The sequence below is a fragment of the Manis pentadactyla genome, chromosome 8 (assembly GCF_030020395.1).
Source record: "Manis pentadactyla isolate mManPen7 chromosome 8, mManPen7.hap1, whole genome shotgun sequence".
Lineage (NCBI taxonomy): Eukaryota > Metazoa > Chordata > Mammalia > Pholidota > Manidae > Manis > Manis pentadactyla.
Window position 1 is genome coordinate 39,992,075 of NC_080026.1, and position 21,406 is coordinate 40,013,480.

The 21,406-nt window shown below is 34.1% G+C and overlaps 1 protein-coding gene across 3 annotated transcripts in view; it reads left to right on the top strand.

The window, feature by feature from the left end:
* Nucleotides 1–21,052, top strand: part of DPP10 (dipeptidyl peptidase like 10) — a 674,550-nt gene extending 653,498 nt beyond the window's left edge. For 2 of the 3 annotated variants that reach the window (XM_036886633.2, XM_036886635.2), the window contains exons 20-26: nucleotides 3,586–3,780; nucleotides 4,502–4,556; nucleotides 12,287–12,386; nucleotides 12,640–12,698; nucleotides 12,809–12,881; nucleotides 16,048–16,121; nucleotides 17,670–21,051. In XM_036886633.2, coding sequence (XP_036742528.2) covers nucleotides 3,586–3,780; nucleotides 4,502–4,556; nucleotides 12,287–12,386; nucleotides 12,640–12,698; nucleotides 12,809–12,881; nucleotides 16,048–16,121; nucleotides 17,670–17,804 — 691 coding nt within the window. In that variant the 3' untranslated portion in view covers nucleotides 17,805–21,051. Of the gene's footprint in view, nucleotides 1–3,585; nucleotides 3,781–4,501; nucleotides 4,557–12,286; nucleotides 12,387–12,639; nucleotides 12,699–12,808; nucleotides 12,882–16,047; nucleotides 16,122–17,669 lie in introns of all 3 variants that reach the window. The other variant, XM_036886636.2, reaches the window with a different exon arrangement.
* The last annotated feature ends 354 nt before the right edge of the window (nucleotides 21,053–21,406 follow it).

Sequence of the window (21,406 nt, forward strand, 5' to 3'; positions counted from 1 at the left end):
TTTAAGATTAGAAAATTCTTCCTTAATAACTGACAGTATTCTGATAATCACACCAAAGCATACATTGATTGCATTTTTCTATTTTCTTATAAGCCTTTAGGTATTGTGGCTAGTGAGGGATTGGATTGGGGGACAAGGCAGAAGAGGGTTCTCCACCTGGGGCAATTTCTTTATGACTCCTATGAGACCAAAAGAAAACAAGGGTTAGAGGTTGGGTAACGGTTTTTACTTCTCATGCCCAGTCTCTCTCCTCCCAGTATGCTCCTCTCTCCCCAGCAGCTGCTCTCTGCCCCCCCTTATTTGCCTCTCCCCAAGCTCCATCCCTCCGACCATGGCACCAACATCCCACTTCTTCTGGCCCGTTTCTCCAGGAGGAACTCTGTGGGCGGGTCCCTGGTACCAATTACATACCAGAAACAGAGGGAAGGAAAGAATAGCTGCTACTCTCTTACCCCTTACCCCAGACCAGAAGTCTCCTGAAGGACTGCTGTGATAAATGTCACATTGACATGCAAACAGGGCCTTTTATGCATATAGCCAGGGATTCTGGTTGAAAACTTTCATTTACTCAACAGGTATTAATAGGTCCATCTAGAAAATGGAAGCCCCTCTGGCATAACAGCCCATATTACATGGCACAATATTTTTATCCATAGATATTTCCCAATTTAATTTCTTCACAGCCAAATCTTTTCTAAGGTTCTCTGTTTTGAACAGTAAGGAAATATGTTCAATGTAAACAAAAGTGCTTCGAATGAGAGTATTAACAGTTCATATTCTGCAATGAATCTGTCATTGTATACTACTCACTATATTTCATAAAGTATTTCCAAGTACATTATGCCATTTAGTGTTTACAAAACTCTTTGAGGAAAACAAGACAGTAGTTTACCATTATTAAAGGTGTGGAAACTGAGTCAGAGTGTCAGTGTCTTACTTATCTATTTCAGAGTGAAGATGGAACTCAAACTCTCATACTTTACTCAGCTTAGAAATTGAAGTTAGTCATTGTATTTTTGCCCTCTGCGAGTCATGTTTTGCATCCTAATTTTTGCAATAAATCCCCCAGTTTCATAATACAATGCCTTGATATAAACTCAAGTCTTTTTAATGTCCCTCCCATTTTAAATTTCACCTGAGTCAACTTTCCTGAAAGGGTCTAGTTCAACAAGCATTTTCTGTGTTCTTTGTGCACCAGAAATGGTGCTAGGTATAATGAGCCATGTTATTTCTCAAACAGTAGACAAGTTATATCAGTATCACTGGGAATCTGAAAAAAAATAGGTCAATGAACTAGACAAGTAGAATTCTAGGTAAGAGCATGTGGGTAGTTGTAGTAACAATCACCAATAATCTGATCAAGAGCTAAGTTTGCAAAAACTAAAATAAACTAAATACTAAATTTTAGGAAGAGGAAAAAATTGCAAACACTGTGGAGAGATAAAGCAGATGTACACTTGGACTAGAGGATCACCATGGAACATGTGATTTAAGAGGGAGTGGACAGGATCGTGATTAAAACACTGCCGTGGCACAGTTTATTTACCATGTATGAGTAACAGTACATGTAATCCATGCAACAGACAACTTATTCCCCAGAAAGGCTGAATAACATTCAGTAGTGTATAGTAAATAAGATAATGCAACTTAAGTGCTTGACCACAGAAGGCATTTGTATTCATTTACTAGGGCTGACATAATAAAATACTACAGACTGGGTATCTTAAACAACAGAAATTTATTTTCTCACAGTTCTGGAGGCTGGAAGTCCAAGGTGAAGGGGTCAGCAGGTTTTATTTCTCCTGAGGCCTCTCTCCCTGGCTTGCAGATGGCGGCCCTCTTGTTGCCTCTTCACGTGGTCTGCCCTCTGTGCACTCACATTCCTAAGGTCTCTCTGTATGTCCTAATTTCCTTCTAATTTCCACCCAAATATAACATGGAGATCCCACTCCCCCCTCCAAAAACCTCATTTTGGCGTATTCATAAAGACACAGTCTCAAATTCAGTCACATTCTGAGGTAGTAAGCCCTAGAGCTGCAGTGTATGGATTTTGAGAGACACAATTCAGCCCAGAACCATATTCGGTAAATTGTAGTTGTCTGATGTTTTGCCCTGTTCCCTACTTCCTTCCCTACCTAATTCACAGGTCCCACACAACTCTTATATTACTCAGTTCCATTTGCTGTACAGAAGTTATTTTCTGTAGCAAATTTGATAACCTAAAAGCTTGTTAATGAGGATTAGTTTGTGCATTGGTTTGCATTAGTCCTTCCAACAACACATATGCATAAACACGAACCAAGAGAGTTTCGAGTCTTTAAAGGAGAGTGAGTAGGGTGAGGATTTTTGGCATGAAGCCCAATTCATAATGGAGCACTTTTCAGAGAGTCACATGTTTTGTTGCTCTTTAAGTCTATCGCATGCATGTTTGAACTATAGCTAGGTTTGGCCCTAGGTGAGCTATGCGATTTTATGAGAGTTTGCTTTTTTACCTTTTCCATTCTGGAAAATAACAAATGCCATTATAATAGGAAATTATAAAATTGTATGGCCTTTTCTCTCTGGAGAGAATGTTCATGCTTTATAATTTGTGTGTCTTCCTTTACTTCTAGGTTTCAAATTTTTCAAACATATGTGTCTCTGCTTTCTTTTCTTGCTGTCAACAACGAAAGTGATAAAAAGTAATTTTTTCTCACTATTTGCTTAAATTTTCCTCAGTGAGAATTCTACCACCTAAAAAAATAAATTCAGAAATATTAATGCAATGTTCCTTTTTGACTCTGACATTCTTTAGGGTTGTACATTGCTTATGTTAAAAAACAAAATTCAACAGAGTAAATTTAGATATCTAGTTGCCTGTATTCAGTGATCTAAGAATTGGGCAGCAGCCCATCTAACAACTAGAAGGAAGCTCCAAGGAACTATGAAGAGTGGATGAGTTTTATAGGCAGAAATGGGTGGGACAGAGGAAAAGAGAAGAAATGATTATTTCAGGCCAGGTCACCTTACCATAGAAGGAAGACTCTTACCATGCAGTTTATTTCACTAGTGCTGATCAGGGAATTCCACACTGACTGGCTTAAAATTCCACTCCTGAGAGGCTGAAACTGCAGTTAAGTTAGGTATTCAGTCTTAGCAGGACTTAGCAAAAGTGATTCCATTTTGGGCCTGTTGTCTTTTTAAAACTTGTGAAATTATGATTAAGTCTCTGTAACTAGTTCAGCAAGACTTCTCTAAAATCCACCATCTGGAAGAAGTCCAATAAACTAAGACCTCTATGTCAACTTGATCATTCTTTACAAATGCCTGTGGAAATTGCATGTATCTTTCTTCATTTTCCTTTTTCTGAAAAATTGACTCTAATTTCTCATGAACAGTTTAAAATTTTGCTCCATGTTTTCATTTCACTCAGACAACTTTTCATTTGAAATTATATGAAGGAAAATGACATTTCTACTTTAAGTTTTATTATCAAGAGGTAAGAAGTTCTAATAGCCAGCATGGGTATCTTATAAGTGAAAAAGCTAAAACCTATATCACATTGTCAACTGCCCCTGCTTTGCTCCAATGTGTTGGTATTTGCAGGGATGAAGAGCCAGGGGGCCAGCTCGTGACAGAGAAGTTCCATATGGACTGGGACTCAGTACTTGTTGACACAGATAATGTCATCATAGCACGATTTGATGGCAGAGGAAGTGGATTTCAGGGCCTGAAAATTTTGCAGGAGATACATCGAAAGTTAGGTTCGGTGGAAGTAAAGGACCAAATAGCAGCTGTGAAGTAAGTGGGTACACATTTGCAAAGTGTTTTTTCTTTAATGACAGAAGCTAGGTATATAATATGTAATACTATCACATTGACTCAGAAATTTGTTATTTTAGCCATTAGACAATTTTCTAAGCTAATCCTGCAGACTATTGGATTTTTTTCAAGAACTTTTTACTCTTACCACCATAATAAAAGAATTATCAGACTTCCTCTCCCTCTGGAATTAGAATTCACTTTGGATTTATGAAAATGAGACCATCTTTAATTAACCACTACATTATTTATTTGCAATAATTCACAATGTCTAATATTTCTCCAGTTCATTGCCATGCTTGAGTCTTCACAGACCCATTCCCACACTGGCAAGAAAGAGTGACCTGAGAAAGCTAGTAAGGCTCTTTGAAACAGTGCACAGAAACTGGCTATAATATTGTTAAATGATACATGAATTCATGAGGCCAGGAATGGGGCCCAAGATTCTGCATTTCTTACAAGCTACCAGGTGATCCCAGACTATTGGACCATCACTTTGAGTAGCAAGAGCTGAGTATCTATAGCCCTTCTACGTGAATAGAGCTGCAACCACTGTAGTATTTCTAGTTTGACTTCTGGGTTTGTGTGTGCATGTGTGTGTGTGTGTGTATGTGTGTGTGTGTGTATGCGGTGCCAAGAATGAATCCCCATGTACATTTTACTCAAGAAGAAGAAACTATTCCCTTCTTTTTCACTGCAGATTTTTACTGAAACAACCCTACATTGACTCCAAAAGACTAAGCATTTTTGGAAAGGTAAATATTAAACATGTTGCATATATTGCATATAAATATACAATTTGTCTATATTGTTGAATATACATGTATATATTGTATGTAAATATACAATTTATAAAAGTATAAAAATGAAAATATATTTTAGATATGTATTACAAAAGTATATACTATATACATAGAAATGCATATATTGTAAATAAATGTGTGTGTACATGTGTATGTTGTCCATGGTTATGTATGTACCCATATAATTACTTCATTTTACTATAATCTCTCTGTATGATCTTTTAAAATAAAATGTTATATTCATTCAGTCATTTATTCATTCAGGAACTATTTATTGAGTATCTAAGCAACAGGACAAAAAAAGGGATGTGTTTCCATGAAGCTTATCTTCTAAAGAAGAAAAATAGATAGTAAACGAATAAATGAAAAACAGAGTTCCATGTAATAAAAAGGAAAGTAAACAATCAATGGACAAAAGTTAATTCCAGGAAGGGCCAATGTTATTAGATTGAATGGTCAAGTAAGGCTCCTCTGATTAAGTCATATTGTATTTGATACCTAAAAACAAAAGGGAGCCAGTCAGACAAATCTCTTGAGGCTGAGTGTTCTCCCCAAAAGGTATAAGTACCACTTCCGCAGGGAAGACTGACATGGCTTAAAAACTAAAACATGACCAGTATGCATACAGTCTTCTCTGCTTTCTGCATTACACTTACTTCGTAGTACAATAACATTTTTATGTCATGTTCAACATCATTTCACAGTAGGAAAATAGACCTCATATAGATATTTATTGAGCACCTTGCTCATGCAGGTCACTGGGCTAGACAGCATATGAATATGAATATAACTATTTTAGTTTAGAAACAAAGCAAATTATTTGTGTTCATGGACTTTAATGTAAATATTTTCTACTCTTAATAAGTGAAACCAGTGCATGGCAGGAAATTAACTGGTAATTTTCCTGGGGCATGCATTTCTGTGATGTACACTGACAAGCAGGTACATGAAAAGCTGTAAGTCAACACAAATCACAACTGTTCTTCCCCAACTTTAAATATCTGCAGTAGAACCTATCTTTGCTGTACTTTATTCAGTACTATTCAAGGGATCAATGGAAATATTTTGTGAACAACGCTTCTCTATGCTAAGTGCAACAAATAATAAAGCCTATCACTGATAGTAAAGATATTATTGAAAAAAAGAGTGCCTAATAAAGTGTTCATCCCAAAGAAATGGAAACTAGCCACATCAACAAGTGCATATAGTGAAATGTGGTCACCTGCATGGGTGAACCTTGGAGGCATTATGCTTTGTGAAGCCAGCAGTCACAGAGGGACAAATACTGTGTGATTGCACTTACATAAAATGTCTAGAGTAATCAAGTTCATGAAGATGGAGAGGGGAATGGTGGTGGTTGCTAGGTTCTGGTGAACTGGGAAAAGGAGAATTTTGTTTAATAGTTGTAGAATTTCAGATTTGCATGATAAAAATATTCTAGAAATCTATTTCACAACAATACTACCAAACTACATTTAAAAGTGGTCAAGGTGGTAAATTTTATGTGTTTCTTACCCAAAAACATACATATTTTACTCCTTCATGGTTCCAATATATGTAATAATTTACAAAGGACTTAGGGCTTATGTATTTTAGGTCTCTACTTACTGTACATATAAATAAATATAAAAGACCAAATGAACTATACTAGCATTCATTACTATGGATATTTAGAGAAGATTCAGAAGGTTGTAGAAGGCCTTATAGAGAAAGTAGCACATGAACTGGATGGTAAAAATCCTTCATCAGTAGAGGCAAGGTGAAGAGTTCCATGCAAATGCACAGTGTCAGTCAGAAGAGCATATTTAGAGAACATGAAATAAAGAAACTGACTATAATTAAGGCTCACATACAAGACTGATGATGACAGTCTTGGGAGGAAGTCTGGGCAGAGACCTTAAAGAGTTCTCCATAGTAACTAGAACATTCAGATTTTAGTTTGTGAACATGGGGAAATAAAACCCTGGGCTTTAGATGTAGAAGTTCAAAATCACACATTATCATTGTATTAGGAGGCTGATGAGCCTCAGCCCTCTGGTAATCTAAATATAACAAATTGATTGAGTAAGATATGAATGAATGAAACATAATTAGATTGACTTTAAATAGAAAAAATATTCCATTTCAATTTAAAAAATAGCCATATTTGTGACTGAGCTGTAATTTAGAAAGTGGCTTTTTGAGCATATGAAGGAACATTGTTAGCTTCAAGAATTAGTGGGGCTCATAATTTTTTTCTTCTTGAAACATACTTGTTTCATTTCAGATTATGCTAAATTCATAACACTGGCTGGGGAGTAATGCTCTTGCTTTTTCTATTGTCTGGAAAACCTTATTTAAAATTAAAACTAGATTGTAAAGGTATCTAGGGACGTTGCTTTCTTTGTTGGAAAAATTTTAATTAATATTTCAATTTAATCAAGACTATTAAGAGTTTTCCATTTCTTCTGGAGTCATTTATAGTACTTTATACAAGGATTTTTCTCCACTTCATATATTTTTCAAGAGTTTCAAAGTGCAATGTGTATCCTCTTATTAGATGTTGAATGACCTCACTGGTGGTGGTACTGTCCTGTCTGAGTCCTGGTCTGGCTTCTCAGGGCCTTCCTGCCATGGCCAGCACCCTCTTGCTCTCAGTTCATGTACACTTTTACTGATTCCTCCTGCTCTTGTTCTCCCTGAGTGTCACCCTCCCATCCCTCCATCCTGCCCTCCTTTTCAGTGAACCATATTTTGGCTTAGTTGTTTTCTCAATTTATCTTTTTTTTCAACTAATGACTGTCATTTTTTTCTTCTAGTTGTAAAGTCAGTTTTGTGTCTCAAGTTATTACATTGAATGCCTAGCTTATTAATTTTTAGCATTCTGTCTTTCAAATATAACCATTTGAGTTATAAAATCCCTTGCAATGCATCCTTAGGTACTTCACAGTAGTACTAATATGTAGTACTTTTTAAAAACTTAATATAACTATTTCTTGATTTCCAGTAAAAATAGTCCCTCAGAATTGTTCCTACTATTTTTATTTCAAATTAAATAAAATGATTTTAGACCTTTTGTAATTGATTTGTTTTAACTAAATTGCAGTCAGAAAACTGGCCAGAAATACTAAAACTCTTCGGAACTTCAGCTGATTTATGACTTCGGAAAGGAATAATTAATAAAACTTTCATCTGTGCTTAAAAGTTTTAGTGTTATATACATGTCCCTTTACTCAAAGTTGTCCATCATGACATTCAAATCATAAATACATTTAATGATTGGTCTCTAATTTTCAAAAAAGTTCTGTTAAAATAGACCATTATAATTGTGAATGGTTTAATTTCTCCTTGTTAAGTTAATTTTTGCCATGGATATTTTAAGGCTATTTTTATTCAGCCCATCCCATGTCAAGTATTTTTATATCTTCTGAATGAATTGAATCCTTTATTATTTTGCACTGATCCTATTAATTTGTATCTCTATTAATCTGTTTTTTCATTAAAGATGATTTTTATAACACCATCATCCTTTTAATTAGTACACACTTGTCTTTTGCTTTTCTATCTCATTTTCAAATCTTGCCTTCATGATTTAGATATGCCCCTGTAAAAAACAAAGATGAATATGCTTTATCTTTCTGCCAGTTACTGAATTTCAATTGAACAGTGTGTCCATTTGTATAAATTGTGATTACTGATATATTTAGCTGTTAGGATATAGATTATTTGTGCCTACTATATTATTTTTTCTATTTTAGCTCTTTCAATCCATTTTGATTTTTTTGTTTGTTTTCTTTCTTATTTTGTTCATTTTTTTTTTGTTAATTTATATTTCTGAATTGTATTCCCCTGCAGGACTGTAAAATAAGTTGTTTTTCTATCTACCTATTGTTGAACATTAGTGTTGTTACCAGTTTTTGCCTATTATGAATAAAGTTGATATAAACATTTGCATACGAGTTTTTGTATAGACCTATATCTTCATTTTTCTTTGGTAGAAACTTAGGACTACTAATTGTTGGTCATATAGGAAATCCATTTTTATTTTTACAAGGGATTACTTTTACAAGGTATTGCCAGACTTTTCACAAAGTATTTATATCATTTTATTTTACCAACAGCAATATATAAGCGTTTCAGGTGTTCTACATCCTCATCAACAGTGCAGCTGACCCTTGAACAACACAGGGGTGTGACCGTGACTCCCCAAGTGGTCAAAACTCTGCATGTAACTTTTGACTCCTCCAAAACTTAACTGCTAACAACCTGCTGCTGACCAGAAGCCTTACTAATAACATAGTCAATTAACACATATATTGTGTGTGTGTTATATACTGTATTCTTATAATGAAGTAAGTTAGAGAAAAGAAAATATTTTTTCAAATTGTCACAAATCTCCAAAAAAATTTCCAATGTATTTATTGAAAAAAATCCAGGTATACTTGGACCCATAGAGTTCAAGTCCTGATGTTGAAGAGTCAACTGTATTACCAGTCTTCTTTTTTATTATTTAATATTCAAAATATTCTTGGCTTACCTCTCCTATTTTCTCTACTTTTAAAAATTGTTTCAAAATTCTCAGCGGGAATTTTTTAATTAAAATTTTATGAAAACTACCTTTATATTAAATTGAGAAGTAAAATATGAGATGTAGCTTTCGCCTAATTTACATTAAATATATCTTTTATTTCATTCTTCTTTTGTATCTCTCAGAAGAATTTTGTAGTTTTCCTCATGTAAATCAAATCCCTTTCTGTATTTACATCTATGTGTTGTTTATTGTTAGAGTGTTTTAGTTTTTATTGTGAATGGCATGTGTTTTATCAGTGTTATTTTCTAACTTGTTTGCTGGAACAATAGAAAGCTAGTAATATTAGCAAATTTAGCTTTTAACTGGCCATCTGTTACTCAATAGTTATCGATATAACTTGATTGTAGACCTTGACCATTTTAGTTTGAATAATTATCTTCAGAACCTAACATAACTTCATGTAAGTTATAATAATTTCAATATTTGTTCTATCAAGTAATTATAGCCAAGTGTTAAAGGTGAGAAAACTCCTGGAAGATAAATTTTCTGACATTGTTTTAAAAATTTAAAACCCTATAAACATCATAACTAACACTGATATTCTATAATTATCAGACCAACAGTAATGGGGAATAAAATTAATCATTGAACAAGCATTTATTGAGCATGTATGATGGGCCTAGCACTTTTCAAGGTGGTGGACATACAACTATCACAAAATTGAAAAAACAATTCCTTTCTTTTTTGAATTTTTTCATGAGGAGAGATAAATGAAAAACAAAGAAAAAATAATTGCTAAAATATATAAAATGTCTGATAGTGATTATGCAATTCATAACACTAAGTCACAGAGACAGATAGGGGCCCAAAATTAAAGATAACTTAGCAATTTTCCTTGTAAACCAGGAAAGCTTTCCTTAGGTGATCATGTTTTATCTAAGACAAGGAAATTTGAGAAGGCAAGAAACATGGATATCTGGGGAAGGTAAACAAGTTTAAAAATATGAATGAATATTATCATTCATATATTTAAAATATGAATGAAACTGGTTAAAACTTTATGGGAGTAATTATTCATTATTTATACTTTTTATGTTCTCAATTGAGTTAGGGCTTGTTCATGACACTGAGTCAATTCTAGGGCTTGGAATTTTTAATATATAGATAGTCCAAGGAAAGAAAATCAAGGCCAGATTATAAGAACTGTAATAAAAATTACTTGGTTGCATTAAACAAATAAAAAGTTTTAATGGAAATAGTGCAGTATATTGTGTCATTCACAACATGTTTATAGTATTTCAATTTCAAATTAATTCATTGTGCACTACAAGTGATGTGGTTTAGAAAGAATCATACCAGTCTAAAGCTATAGAAAAAATGTTTTTTCCTTAGTTCTGTCATTATATATCTTTTGACTGTATTCATGAACTTTTTTGAAGATATCTCAAAAAACATCTTAATGATTATCTCAAAACTTGGGCATATGAAAATGTAAGTTCTCAGTAAAAAGCATGGCAGACTCCATCCTTAGATATCCTTCTAATCTATTAGACTCATTGGTATATTTTTTTTAAGAAAGAAAATTTTCAGGAAACTTAGTTTTGCTGAATAAATGTTTTAAAAAATAAGATAAATTTGTTAAATTGCATAAGTAATGCAAAAATGTTTTACAATGGAAATGACATGGCAATTGTAATGCATGGAAAAATCTGATCACTGAGAGACCAATAAAATGTCTACACAATCGAAACGGAGTAACCTATGCTGACTATTTGTTATCTCTTTCAGATAAAAAACACCCTTTAATTGATTACAAAGTCAGTATGATGACCCACAGTTTTTGGCATATTCCTGAGAGATATAAATTGTTATGAAAATTAAATTCACCATCCTATAGCTAGACTTATATCTGATTCCTACTTCTGCCAGAATATATTTTCCAGGAACTCTTTCATGATCCACTCTTAACATTCAGTGAATAAATATGAAATGGTAGAGAGGAAGGCAAGCAATTAAAATTTAATTTATTCTAATTCCACCAGTGTTGATTTTCTTTTAAAAACAAAAGTTTTTAAAAGTTTGCCACAGTGGTATATTTTGAGGTAGCATATTCTGCTATTCTTCACATATGTTCTCTGAGCCACTTCAGTAATGCCTGACTGCATTTTGGACTTTCATGTATCAATTTTTTAAATGATGCTCCAAATAAACACAAATGAAGTTCTGCACTTCTTATCTCAAGAGTTTGGAGAATAACAGATTCCTACAGCACTGGACCACACTACAATCATCTGGAAACCTTTCAAAAGTATACTTCATACTTCATCATAACCAATTGCATTGGAATTTCTGGGGCTAAGGCCTGGCTGTTAATATTTTTATAATAACTCCCAAGATGCTCTGATATACAGTAAGATGAAGAACATTGCCCACAGCACAGCTAAAAATTAATTTCTAAAATGAATAGATAACTCAGTAGGTCATTTTCTTAGTCCAGTATTACTATAATTAAAATCTCCTCTGGAACTTTTCTGTCCAGATCAAAGGAAAATTTAACACCTTAATTAATTTTTTTTAAAGAATTTATAATTAAGCTAGTTCAAAAACATTGCCAGAGGATATTTAAAAATAAAATTTAAACAATAATTCAACACATCTATCTAACAACATTATTTATCATGTCCCATTTCCTTGAAATGTTTGGTTGTGTGGAATTTAAAGCAGAATCTATATTTGTGATGATTGCTTTTAAATATTTAATTCTCCTTTACTAATTCTACATAACTGTCATTGTACTATTTTATTTTATATTTCTATATATATATATATGTAATTTGACAAAAATGGTATATGACTTCATAAGTACTATTATTTCCCTAGCTTCAAATTATCTGGGAGACTGTTCCCAAACATACTATATGAAATCAAAGGCAAATATTTGACATGGTGATATAATTAATTTTATATCTCATTTAAAGTTACTTAAAAAGCTTGTTATATAAAAACTCAGACAACTCTTCAGAATTTTCATCTGTAAAATGTGATTTTACTGCATTCTTTACTCAAGTCCAGGACTTATGAGACATGCTGATATGTGTATTACCCAACAGTAATTGAAACCTAAAAATTTCCAGAAATAATTTATATGTATACATATTCTTAATTTTGCCAGGGGTATGGCGGCTATGTTGCATCAATGATCTTAAAATCAGATGAAAACCTTTTTAAATGTGGATCAGTGATTGCACCCATCACAGACTTGAAGTTGTATGGTGAGTACTTCCCACAGACTGACCGAACATAATGTATTGACCTGCAGAAAAGAAAGTCCCAATGCACAGGAACACAGTTGAGGTCATTTATCATGAGCTATCAGAGATGTTTTCAGTTGTTTATAATCTCCCTGGTTCAATCAGTTTTACTGGAGCATGACAATTAAATGTGAAATGTAGAAATTAAACAATGGAAGATGCTAGTCAAATGATTTTTAGCTCATTCTTAAATTTCTGTTTTCTTGGGTCCCAGCCTCAGCTTTCTCTGAGAGATACCTTGGTATGCCATCTAAGGAGGAAAGCACATACCAGGTAACTAATTTAAAAATAATGAAGAAAGGAGATTTTTTGTTCTAAAAAGTCAAATTACAACTATACCTAGATCTTTATATACAGATATTTTTGTTTTCCTTCATATATAGGCATCCAGTGTGCTACATAATATTCATGGCTTAAAAGAAGAAAATATATTAATAATTCATGGGACTGCTGACTGTAAGTATTGCTTTTGTTGCTACTGTTTGATGAGGCCTGACCTTGAACAAAAGAGTACATCTAAAGACTTGCTTTAAGAGGGCCTGTAAACTTTCTGAAGAAGAGAGCAGAGCAGAGTGTCATGGAGAATCCACTGCATGACAGGAAGTGGGAAGAAGGAAATCAGGAGTAAGAGGAGAGGAAGTTGTGAGCCTCAACGGCAACATTGTCCAATAAAACTCTCTGGGATGATGGAAATGTTCTCTATCTGTGCTGTTGAACAGGGTTGCCACTAGCCACATGTGGCTCTTGAGTACTCGAAATGTGTTTACTATGACTCTGGAACTGAATTTTTTATTTTATTTAATGTTAATTAATTAAAATGTTAATAACCACATGTGGTTAGTGACTGCGACTGTGGTGTTGTTACTCAGCATCCCGTAAGTGGAAACTAACTAGGAAAGCAACAGGATGGCAGCACTGAGAGGAAATTCTGATGAGGTTACTCATTTGAATAAAGTTAAAACAAACAAACAAAAAGCACTTTTAAATAAAGGAATCTTATATCACCTGTCATTTTTTTCATCACTTTATACATTGGAGATAGATGTAATTGATATTACTAGTAATAAATAATATCATTTTATATTCACTTGAAGCATTTTAGGGCTCCAAGAATTTGTATTTTATTGTTGTTGTTGTTATTCTAGGCAATACTTTACAACAGAGCTGAGTATTTATAGCCCCATTCACAGATGGGAAAAATCAATTTCAAGGAGGAAACTGATTTATCCACGGCTCTGTGGCAAGTGAGCAAAGAAAGGGAGAGCCCTGAATCAATATTTCCTAATACTTGAATTTGATTTTTTTTTTTTTTTGGTCTACCATGTCCTTAGTATTTTTACCCCATTTTACAGAGAATATCAGTTTTGGAAGTCTTATAGCAAAGATTATTTGCTAGAAACATCATTGTTTTTAATCTTCAAGCATGTCAGACCAAGTTAAATTAGAGCTTAGATCAATACTGACATATATAAAATAAGTAGAAAAATGGGGGAGAAGAGACAAACTTCCTTAGGTAGAATTCTAAATAATTTATGTATGTATTCCCCTCAACAGAGCAAAGCTTAACTCTCCTCCCTTCCCCTTCAGAGCAGGTTGCACTTAGTGATTTGTTTCAAAACAGTAGCATGGGAAGAGGGAGAAAGAGTAACTTTAAAAAGGAGAAGCTTGACAAATACCATCTCCACCAATTGACCAAGGTTAATGTCAAGAGTGACAAGTCATGTTGGTAGTATTCACACTTCACATGATTTCATGAGAATGGCACTCTATCTCTATGTTCCTGACCCAAAAGCTCATAACCCCCACCTAACCCTGAGGAAAACGTCAGGACAAAACCAAATGAGGAACATTCTTCCAAATAGCTGACCAAGTACTCCTCAAAACTGGCAAGGTCATCAAAGCAAGGTCTGAAAATTTCTCATTGGCCCGAAGAGGTTAAGGAGACTTGATGTTCAAATGGTTTTTAGCTGTGACAGATGTATCCTAATAATGTTGCATGTTAAAATAGGGGAAACTAGGTGAGGGGTGGGGTATACAGGAACTTTCTGTATTATCTTTGGAATTTTTCTGAAAATTAAAAGTATTATAAAATTTTTAAAAAGACTAAGATGATACCATACCTGTGAAGCAGGGTGAAAGACAGCATAAACATTCTGAGGAACATTAGAATGTCATCCTAAGGTATTAAGATCTTATATATATATTAACAGTAATAACAAGTAGCAATTATTAAGTGCTGTCAGAAAATGTGCCAAAAACTTTTGATATTATATTATTTGTTTTTCACAAAAGTACTGTGTCGTAGGTATTATTACTCTTCTTATTTAAAAAATTGGGAAAATAAATATTGCTGAATTTATTTAAGTTATCAAAAATCACACAACTACTGACTCATAGAAGGGAATTACAATCCAGCATTAGGCTCTTATTCATTTTACTCTGAAGCTTCCTTGTGGAAATAAATTATATTCAAGGTTAAATTATTTCATGTCTAGCCATCACCCTAGATATATTAATGCTATTCTCATTCCTCTGCCAGTATGTTGCAGCTACCAAGGTAAATCTTGTTGTCCCTATCAAACTCAGTCATGGGGCTGGTTCTTCACCACCTGATAAAATGCAAGCAGAGGTTCAGGACTAATCATTTTAAAGGAAATGCACCTGTGTGTTTGCACACACATGTGCACACACAGATACACACACACACGTAATGTCCTCCCATTGAGGACAAAAGGGAGATGCTGAAAAAGATCTTAGGAGATTTTAAAAGATTTAAATGATCATTTGGAATCTTTTATGGTCTGCTGTGTGTAGGTTTAATCAATATCATTAAATTAGAGCAATAAAGAAGCTTAAACTATTGTTAAGACTGCCCTTGTTTTACAAAGACTTAAAATGTTAGCTTAAAAGTTACTTACAGAAATTTGAAGATGTATGTAATATAGGATGAATAGTCCAAGTAGCACAAGCAGAAAATGCTATACAAAGAGACTGAGGTGTTCATCCAATCTGCAGAGCTAGTTAGGGACAATGTCGCTACCCAGCCCAGCCTACTGTGCTGCTTATTTTAGGCTTTTGGACCTTAGGTTCAGGCAGAAGGAAGCTAGAAGGGAACAGGAGAGATACCAGTATGATCCTCAATAAAGATTTAGTCCTTGAATAGTGAGATGTGTATTTTATTTTCTCAACGTGGGGTATCCTTTTCTAATTTAAAATAAAACAGAATGCCAGTATCTGAGGTTGGGTCCTAGTAACCCTCAGAAAGAAACAAAGCTGTTTTGCTGTATTACTGTCAAGACAGGCATTCACTATGTTGTATTGGTGGAAAATATGTGAATAATTAGAAATATTTAAATGGTAACCAATGAAGTACCTTTAAATACTATTTTGTGTACAGTAAATAGAGCCTTAGTATTAGCTTCTGTTTCAGTTTATTTTTTTCATAGTTGTATAATTTTTTTATAAACCTCAAAGTTTTGTCACCATTGTACCTATTGGCTTCTTAGTTAAAGCCAGGTATCAGGCTTTTAAATGAGCAATGTATGTAAAGTGAAATACTTAATCTAATGTTCTGATCCTACTAAACATATGTCTTATGAAATCATGATTTAATTTCTTGCAGCAAAAGTTCATTTCCAGCATTCAGCAGAATTAATCAAACACATAATAAGAGCTGGAGTGAATTATACATTGCAGGTAAGCTACTTTTCAGGAGAATGCATTTCCCTACATTGTTCTTTTAGTTATGAGATAAAAAACACAACTTCTGTGCTACTCCATCCCCTACACTATTACTTTTCACTGTGTTTTTTAGGTACCAAATATTGTGTTCCTTTTTTCTTAATTATGTCAAGAAAAAGGATCAGCTCATGCTTTAAAAGTAAAATTGCATAAGCTCATTCAAAAATGTCTTTTTCTCCTCAGACTCTTATTCACATCAATAATAATGAATTCTTTTAAAAGAATAATTTTCTCTTTCCCTTCTAGTCCTTCTGCCTTTTAGCATAAAAAGTGGGGGGAAAGTGGTTAGAGGAACTAGTATGAGAAAAGAGAAGATAAAACATCATTGGCATCTGTGCATTCAACTACATTTAATAAATATGTATCAAAGACATACTTCACAGTGGTCACTATACTAGATGGGTCAATAAAACATACTTTAAACATCAAGAATCTTTCAATCTGAGAGAGGAGTAACAAGGCAAAAAAAGTAATTTTAATTCCTCAGCATTTGAAAGAACCAAAAGTAGTAGTTCAGCATACCTAAAACACACATATCACGTTTAGGGTGGTAAAGGACTGAAAGAGCAAAAGATGTGGAGATGAACAGATGGCAAATCATGCCGTAGACAACCGGAAGGAGAATGAGGCTTTATTCAGCGAGCAGGGAGGCACTATTTAAAAACTTACACCCAGGAACTGACAAATATTTCTTTTTCTATTTTTACTTTAGAAAAATTACTAATATTGTTTATACTGGAAAGGAAAGGATGTTGTCAGAGTAAAAACTGCACCAGACAAGGCTAAACAGACAAGAAGATTTTATTTAAGACTGTTCTAGTAGGGGAGTTTCCACTCTGTTGAAACAAAGAGCTAGAGAGTTTTTAAGAGCTAGGATGGAGGGACTCATAGGCCACCTGTGTTTGGTGGTTTGCCCTACAAAATAAATGGAAACTTTCTGTATCTTTATGACCGGAGGCGGTTTTACAACTTCTCTGGGCAAGTCTCCTACTTTCCCACAGAGAGAGGGCTGCTGTGTTCTTCAGTGTTGACGTTTCAAAGGGATGGCTTCCATGTTCTTGAGAAAGACATTTCCTGAGTTTTAAAACTGGCAAAAGGCTGAAAGAAGATTCACATATATTTTAAAGCGACAGAGAAAGAACTTATAATTGCAAATTTTCTAAAGCAAATATTCTAAGAAAAGGGAGATAAGGAAGAACTTGTCTAAAATTTAGTCAAGCTGAAGGGAATAACTACCATCTTTGCCAACATCAATCTGGAAAGCTTTACTATTTTTTGCCAAGTCCTAATTTAAATACATAAAAATTGTATTTTATGTCAAATGTTGATTCATATGAGAATAATAAAAAAGGCTGAGGATCAAGAACTCAGAGTTGGATTAGGTGAGATTTTGATTTGATATTATTTTCCAAAGTTCCCTTGCCGTTGGGGGTAAGTGATTGAATTCTGAGGGACAATACCTGCTTTGGAAACTTTAAATCTCCTTTCCCCTCAATGTCTTAGGTGTACCCAGATGAAGGTCATAACATATCTGAGAAGAGCAAATATCATCTCTACAGCACAATCCTCAGATTCTTCAGTGATTGTTTAAAGGAAGAAATACCCATGTTACCACAGGAACCAGAAGAAGATGAATAATGGACCCTATTTATATAGAACTGAAGGGGATATTGAGGCTCAATGAAACCTAACCAAGAGACTGTAATGCTGTACATGCTCCAGAATTTCAAGGGCAGCTTAAGAAGATGACACTGGGACAGCACGCTCAGAGACAACGAACTAGAATTCGAATTCGGAAGTCCAAGTCTACTGTGTTGCCAAGGGTGCAGAACCTGTTTCTTTATGTAAGGATGGTCAAAGGGTTGGTTCCTGGGAGAAATTAGTTTTGCATTAAAGTAGAAGTAGTGCATGTTTTCTTCTGTTTTCCCCCTATTTGTTCTGTTACTAGTTGCTCTCATTTTAATTTCACTGGCCACCATCATCTCTGCATATAATACATAACTTATCAGAACCATGGTCCCTGATCTTTGATGGCTAAGCTGCAATCTAACACTACTGTACCTTTACAATAAGTGCAATTCCTTCATTGTCTATTATGCTTAAGAAAATATTCAGTTAATAAAAAAAGTTTTTTATGTAATTTCTGTTTATAAAAAGACATTATTAAGTGGGTCAAAGGTCATGTAGAAATATGAATTTTAGCACCTTCCAACATTCAGCCAGTTATCAGTAGATACAATATCTTTAAATCAATACACGAGTGTATGTCTCACAATATATATATATATATATACACACACGTGTGCATATACAGTTAGTAAACCTATCTTTACATGTTATTCATGCTACAAAGGAGAAACTTTGATGATCTAGAAAAGATGCGCTTTTACAGGCTATAGTGGATGCGTTGTTTAATGAACCAAACATGATGAAACATTTTTTCCAATTCAAATTCTAGCTATTGCTTTCCTATAAATGTTTGAGTTGTGTTCGGTATCGTTTTTAGTGGTTAATAGTTTTCTAGTTGCAGTTTAATTTTTTGAATATGATACCGTGTCATATGTAAATTAGATACTTAAATATTAAATTATAGTTTCTGATAAAGAAATTTTGTTAACAGTGCAAAGCTACTGAGTGCTCTTTTGGTGGAGAGGCTTTTTTAAAAACACTTCGTCCTTTTATTTCTTTCTTTCAATGCAGAATCAATTCTTCTTTTCATTGTAAAAGCAAAGAGCTAGATTATTTCATTTGCCAGTTCCTATTTAGTATTCTGTGCCTGCCCAATTCATCTGTTACTGTTTAATTTAAATCCTTCTGCTGAGAATTGGAAATGAAGTATTTTATATTCATTGGCCAAAAAGTTCGCAAATGGTAGTGTTTACTATTTACTTTGAGTTGAAGGCACAAAATGCATTAATTCTTGTGCTGTGTTGACTTGCAAGAGTAAGTAACTAAGAATGTAAAATAAACTTGACTGTATGAAGTCAACTTAAATCATGGGAATATTAAATTTGGTGACTAAAGTTAGAGAGCATCTTCTTACTTCACATAAGGGAATCTTCCACAAGTTGTCTGAAAGTGTGTAATCAGGCTTAGAAATTCAGATAAATCTAGGCAGCATACTGTGTTTCTGCAGTTTTTAAATGTTCCTTAGGACAGGCTGGACATCAGAATACCATGAGGAAACTTAAAAATGTCACAGAATTGATCATTTTTGTTGACAGATCAACCTGAATATCTGGGTATTTGAAAATGTCCAAGTCATTCTTTGTATATTCTGCTTTTCTTCTGGATGCTTTAGAATTGCGTCTTCACTGCTCTGATGGATTCAATCTAAAATGGGAAAGGTTTCCCTTTTTCTGAAAGACCCATTTCAGGTCTTTTTTGAGAACAGTAACCACATTTTTAAAAAAATAAGTTGTAGTGTTTAAAAGGAAAGTTTTGCCTATTTTATTAAGATGGAAATTTCTTTTTAGGCTGATTTGAAGTCCAACTGAAGCTTTTTAATCAATATTTTAAATTTCAACCACTAGAGTTTTTTATGATGCAAATAATTATGTTGTCTGAAAGATGTGGTTTTATTGAATGTTAATTTGAGCAACATTTTAAAAGTATTTACTTGTTACTGTTCATCATTTCTCTTGTTTTATTATTATTATAAATGTTTATCTATTTTTCAATTAATTTAATACAGTTTCTAATGTGAAAGACATTTGTCTGGAACCCACTTTCACCTTTATGGCTAAATAGATCTCTAATGAAGATATACTTTTCAGTAGGAAGGTAGGAAATTTTTATCTTTGTGATTCTTTAAGCTTTAATAGTTGGGCCATTTTTAGGTGAAGGAATGCTCACCAACACAAAGACAACAATCCTTAAAGAAATAATGTAACTGGACTTTCCCTTCTATACATTTGCCCTTGGTTGTAGACTCACATATTTCATATGTATTTATGCATTTAAAGGTTTCCTAGGCCTCCAGTAGCAAGCTTTCCAAGTGTTATTCCTCCATTAAAGTTAAAAAAAAACAACCTCAAGGGAAACTATAAATTGTATAATAAAACAGATAAGCAGTATTATTAAATCATCCACAGTGATAAGCAAATAACCTTTTGAAGCTATTTTAAACAGGAAAAGCATTTTGTCATTTTAATTGCCTCCATTGAGGTCTCCAGCTCAACACTGAGAGACTAGGGACATGGGGGAGACATGTTTGTGTTTCCTGATAGAGCTAAGGGACACGGGTTCTCTTCAAAATGTGATCTCAGCCCACCCTGAGAATAGGTACTTTTTTATTAGATGTTTAGCCTAGAAATGACCATTGAGAGTCTTGCAGATTCCAGTTGTAGATCCACCAGAACGAACTGACTTCGGCACTGGTTCTCTGCAATACAGAGAATTATTTAGGTCACTGTTGCATAACAGTGGGCTTTGAAACAGTCTCAAGGGTCATTGAAGGCACATGGCTTCTATAAAGAAGCATGGATGCAATGCCTCTTTCGTCCCTCCTGGAATGCGATGACCACCTCTGCATCTTACAGTACCTGACACTGCATAAATAAAACCTGGACGTTTGGCTGTGTGCTCTTTCACTTTCTGTTCTGGGACTTCTCTGGTACATATACTGGCTGTCTGCTAGAACTAGCAGACTCACCCCTTGCACGCTACAAACTTATATGAAGATGTTAATACCCCATTGAAAACCAATTAACTGAAGACAGGAGCAAAGAACTAAGTTCCCCTTTTTCCTCCCTCAGATATTCTACGTGGTTCTTGGAAAGGCCCATGGACCTCAGCTTCCCACAGCTGCATACCTTCCTGTTTCCCCCTTCTGGGTTGCACTCCTTCAGTCCCTCACTCCTACTCCCTAGAAGCACTTTCCAAAATAAATTACGCGTGTACCAACTATTGACTCAGGCTCTACTTTCTAGGCAAACTATTTCTTCCCCTAAGAGCTCACCACTGGGAAAATTATAGGATGAATAAATAAAATGAGAATAAGTGCTTTCTTTTCAGGTTTGAATGATTTGTTTTTACTTAAAATTTACTGTACTCTTACTAAGTGCCAACATGTACTAAGTGCGCTACATTCATACCAAATTGAATCTTCTAAACATGCCCTGAAATAGTCACTATGATTTCCATTTTACAGATAAGGAAATTGAGTCTCAGATAAGGAATTAGGTAACATGTCCAAATTGGCATAATTAATGGTTAAATAGCCTAAAACCTGGTTACAG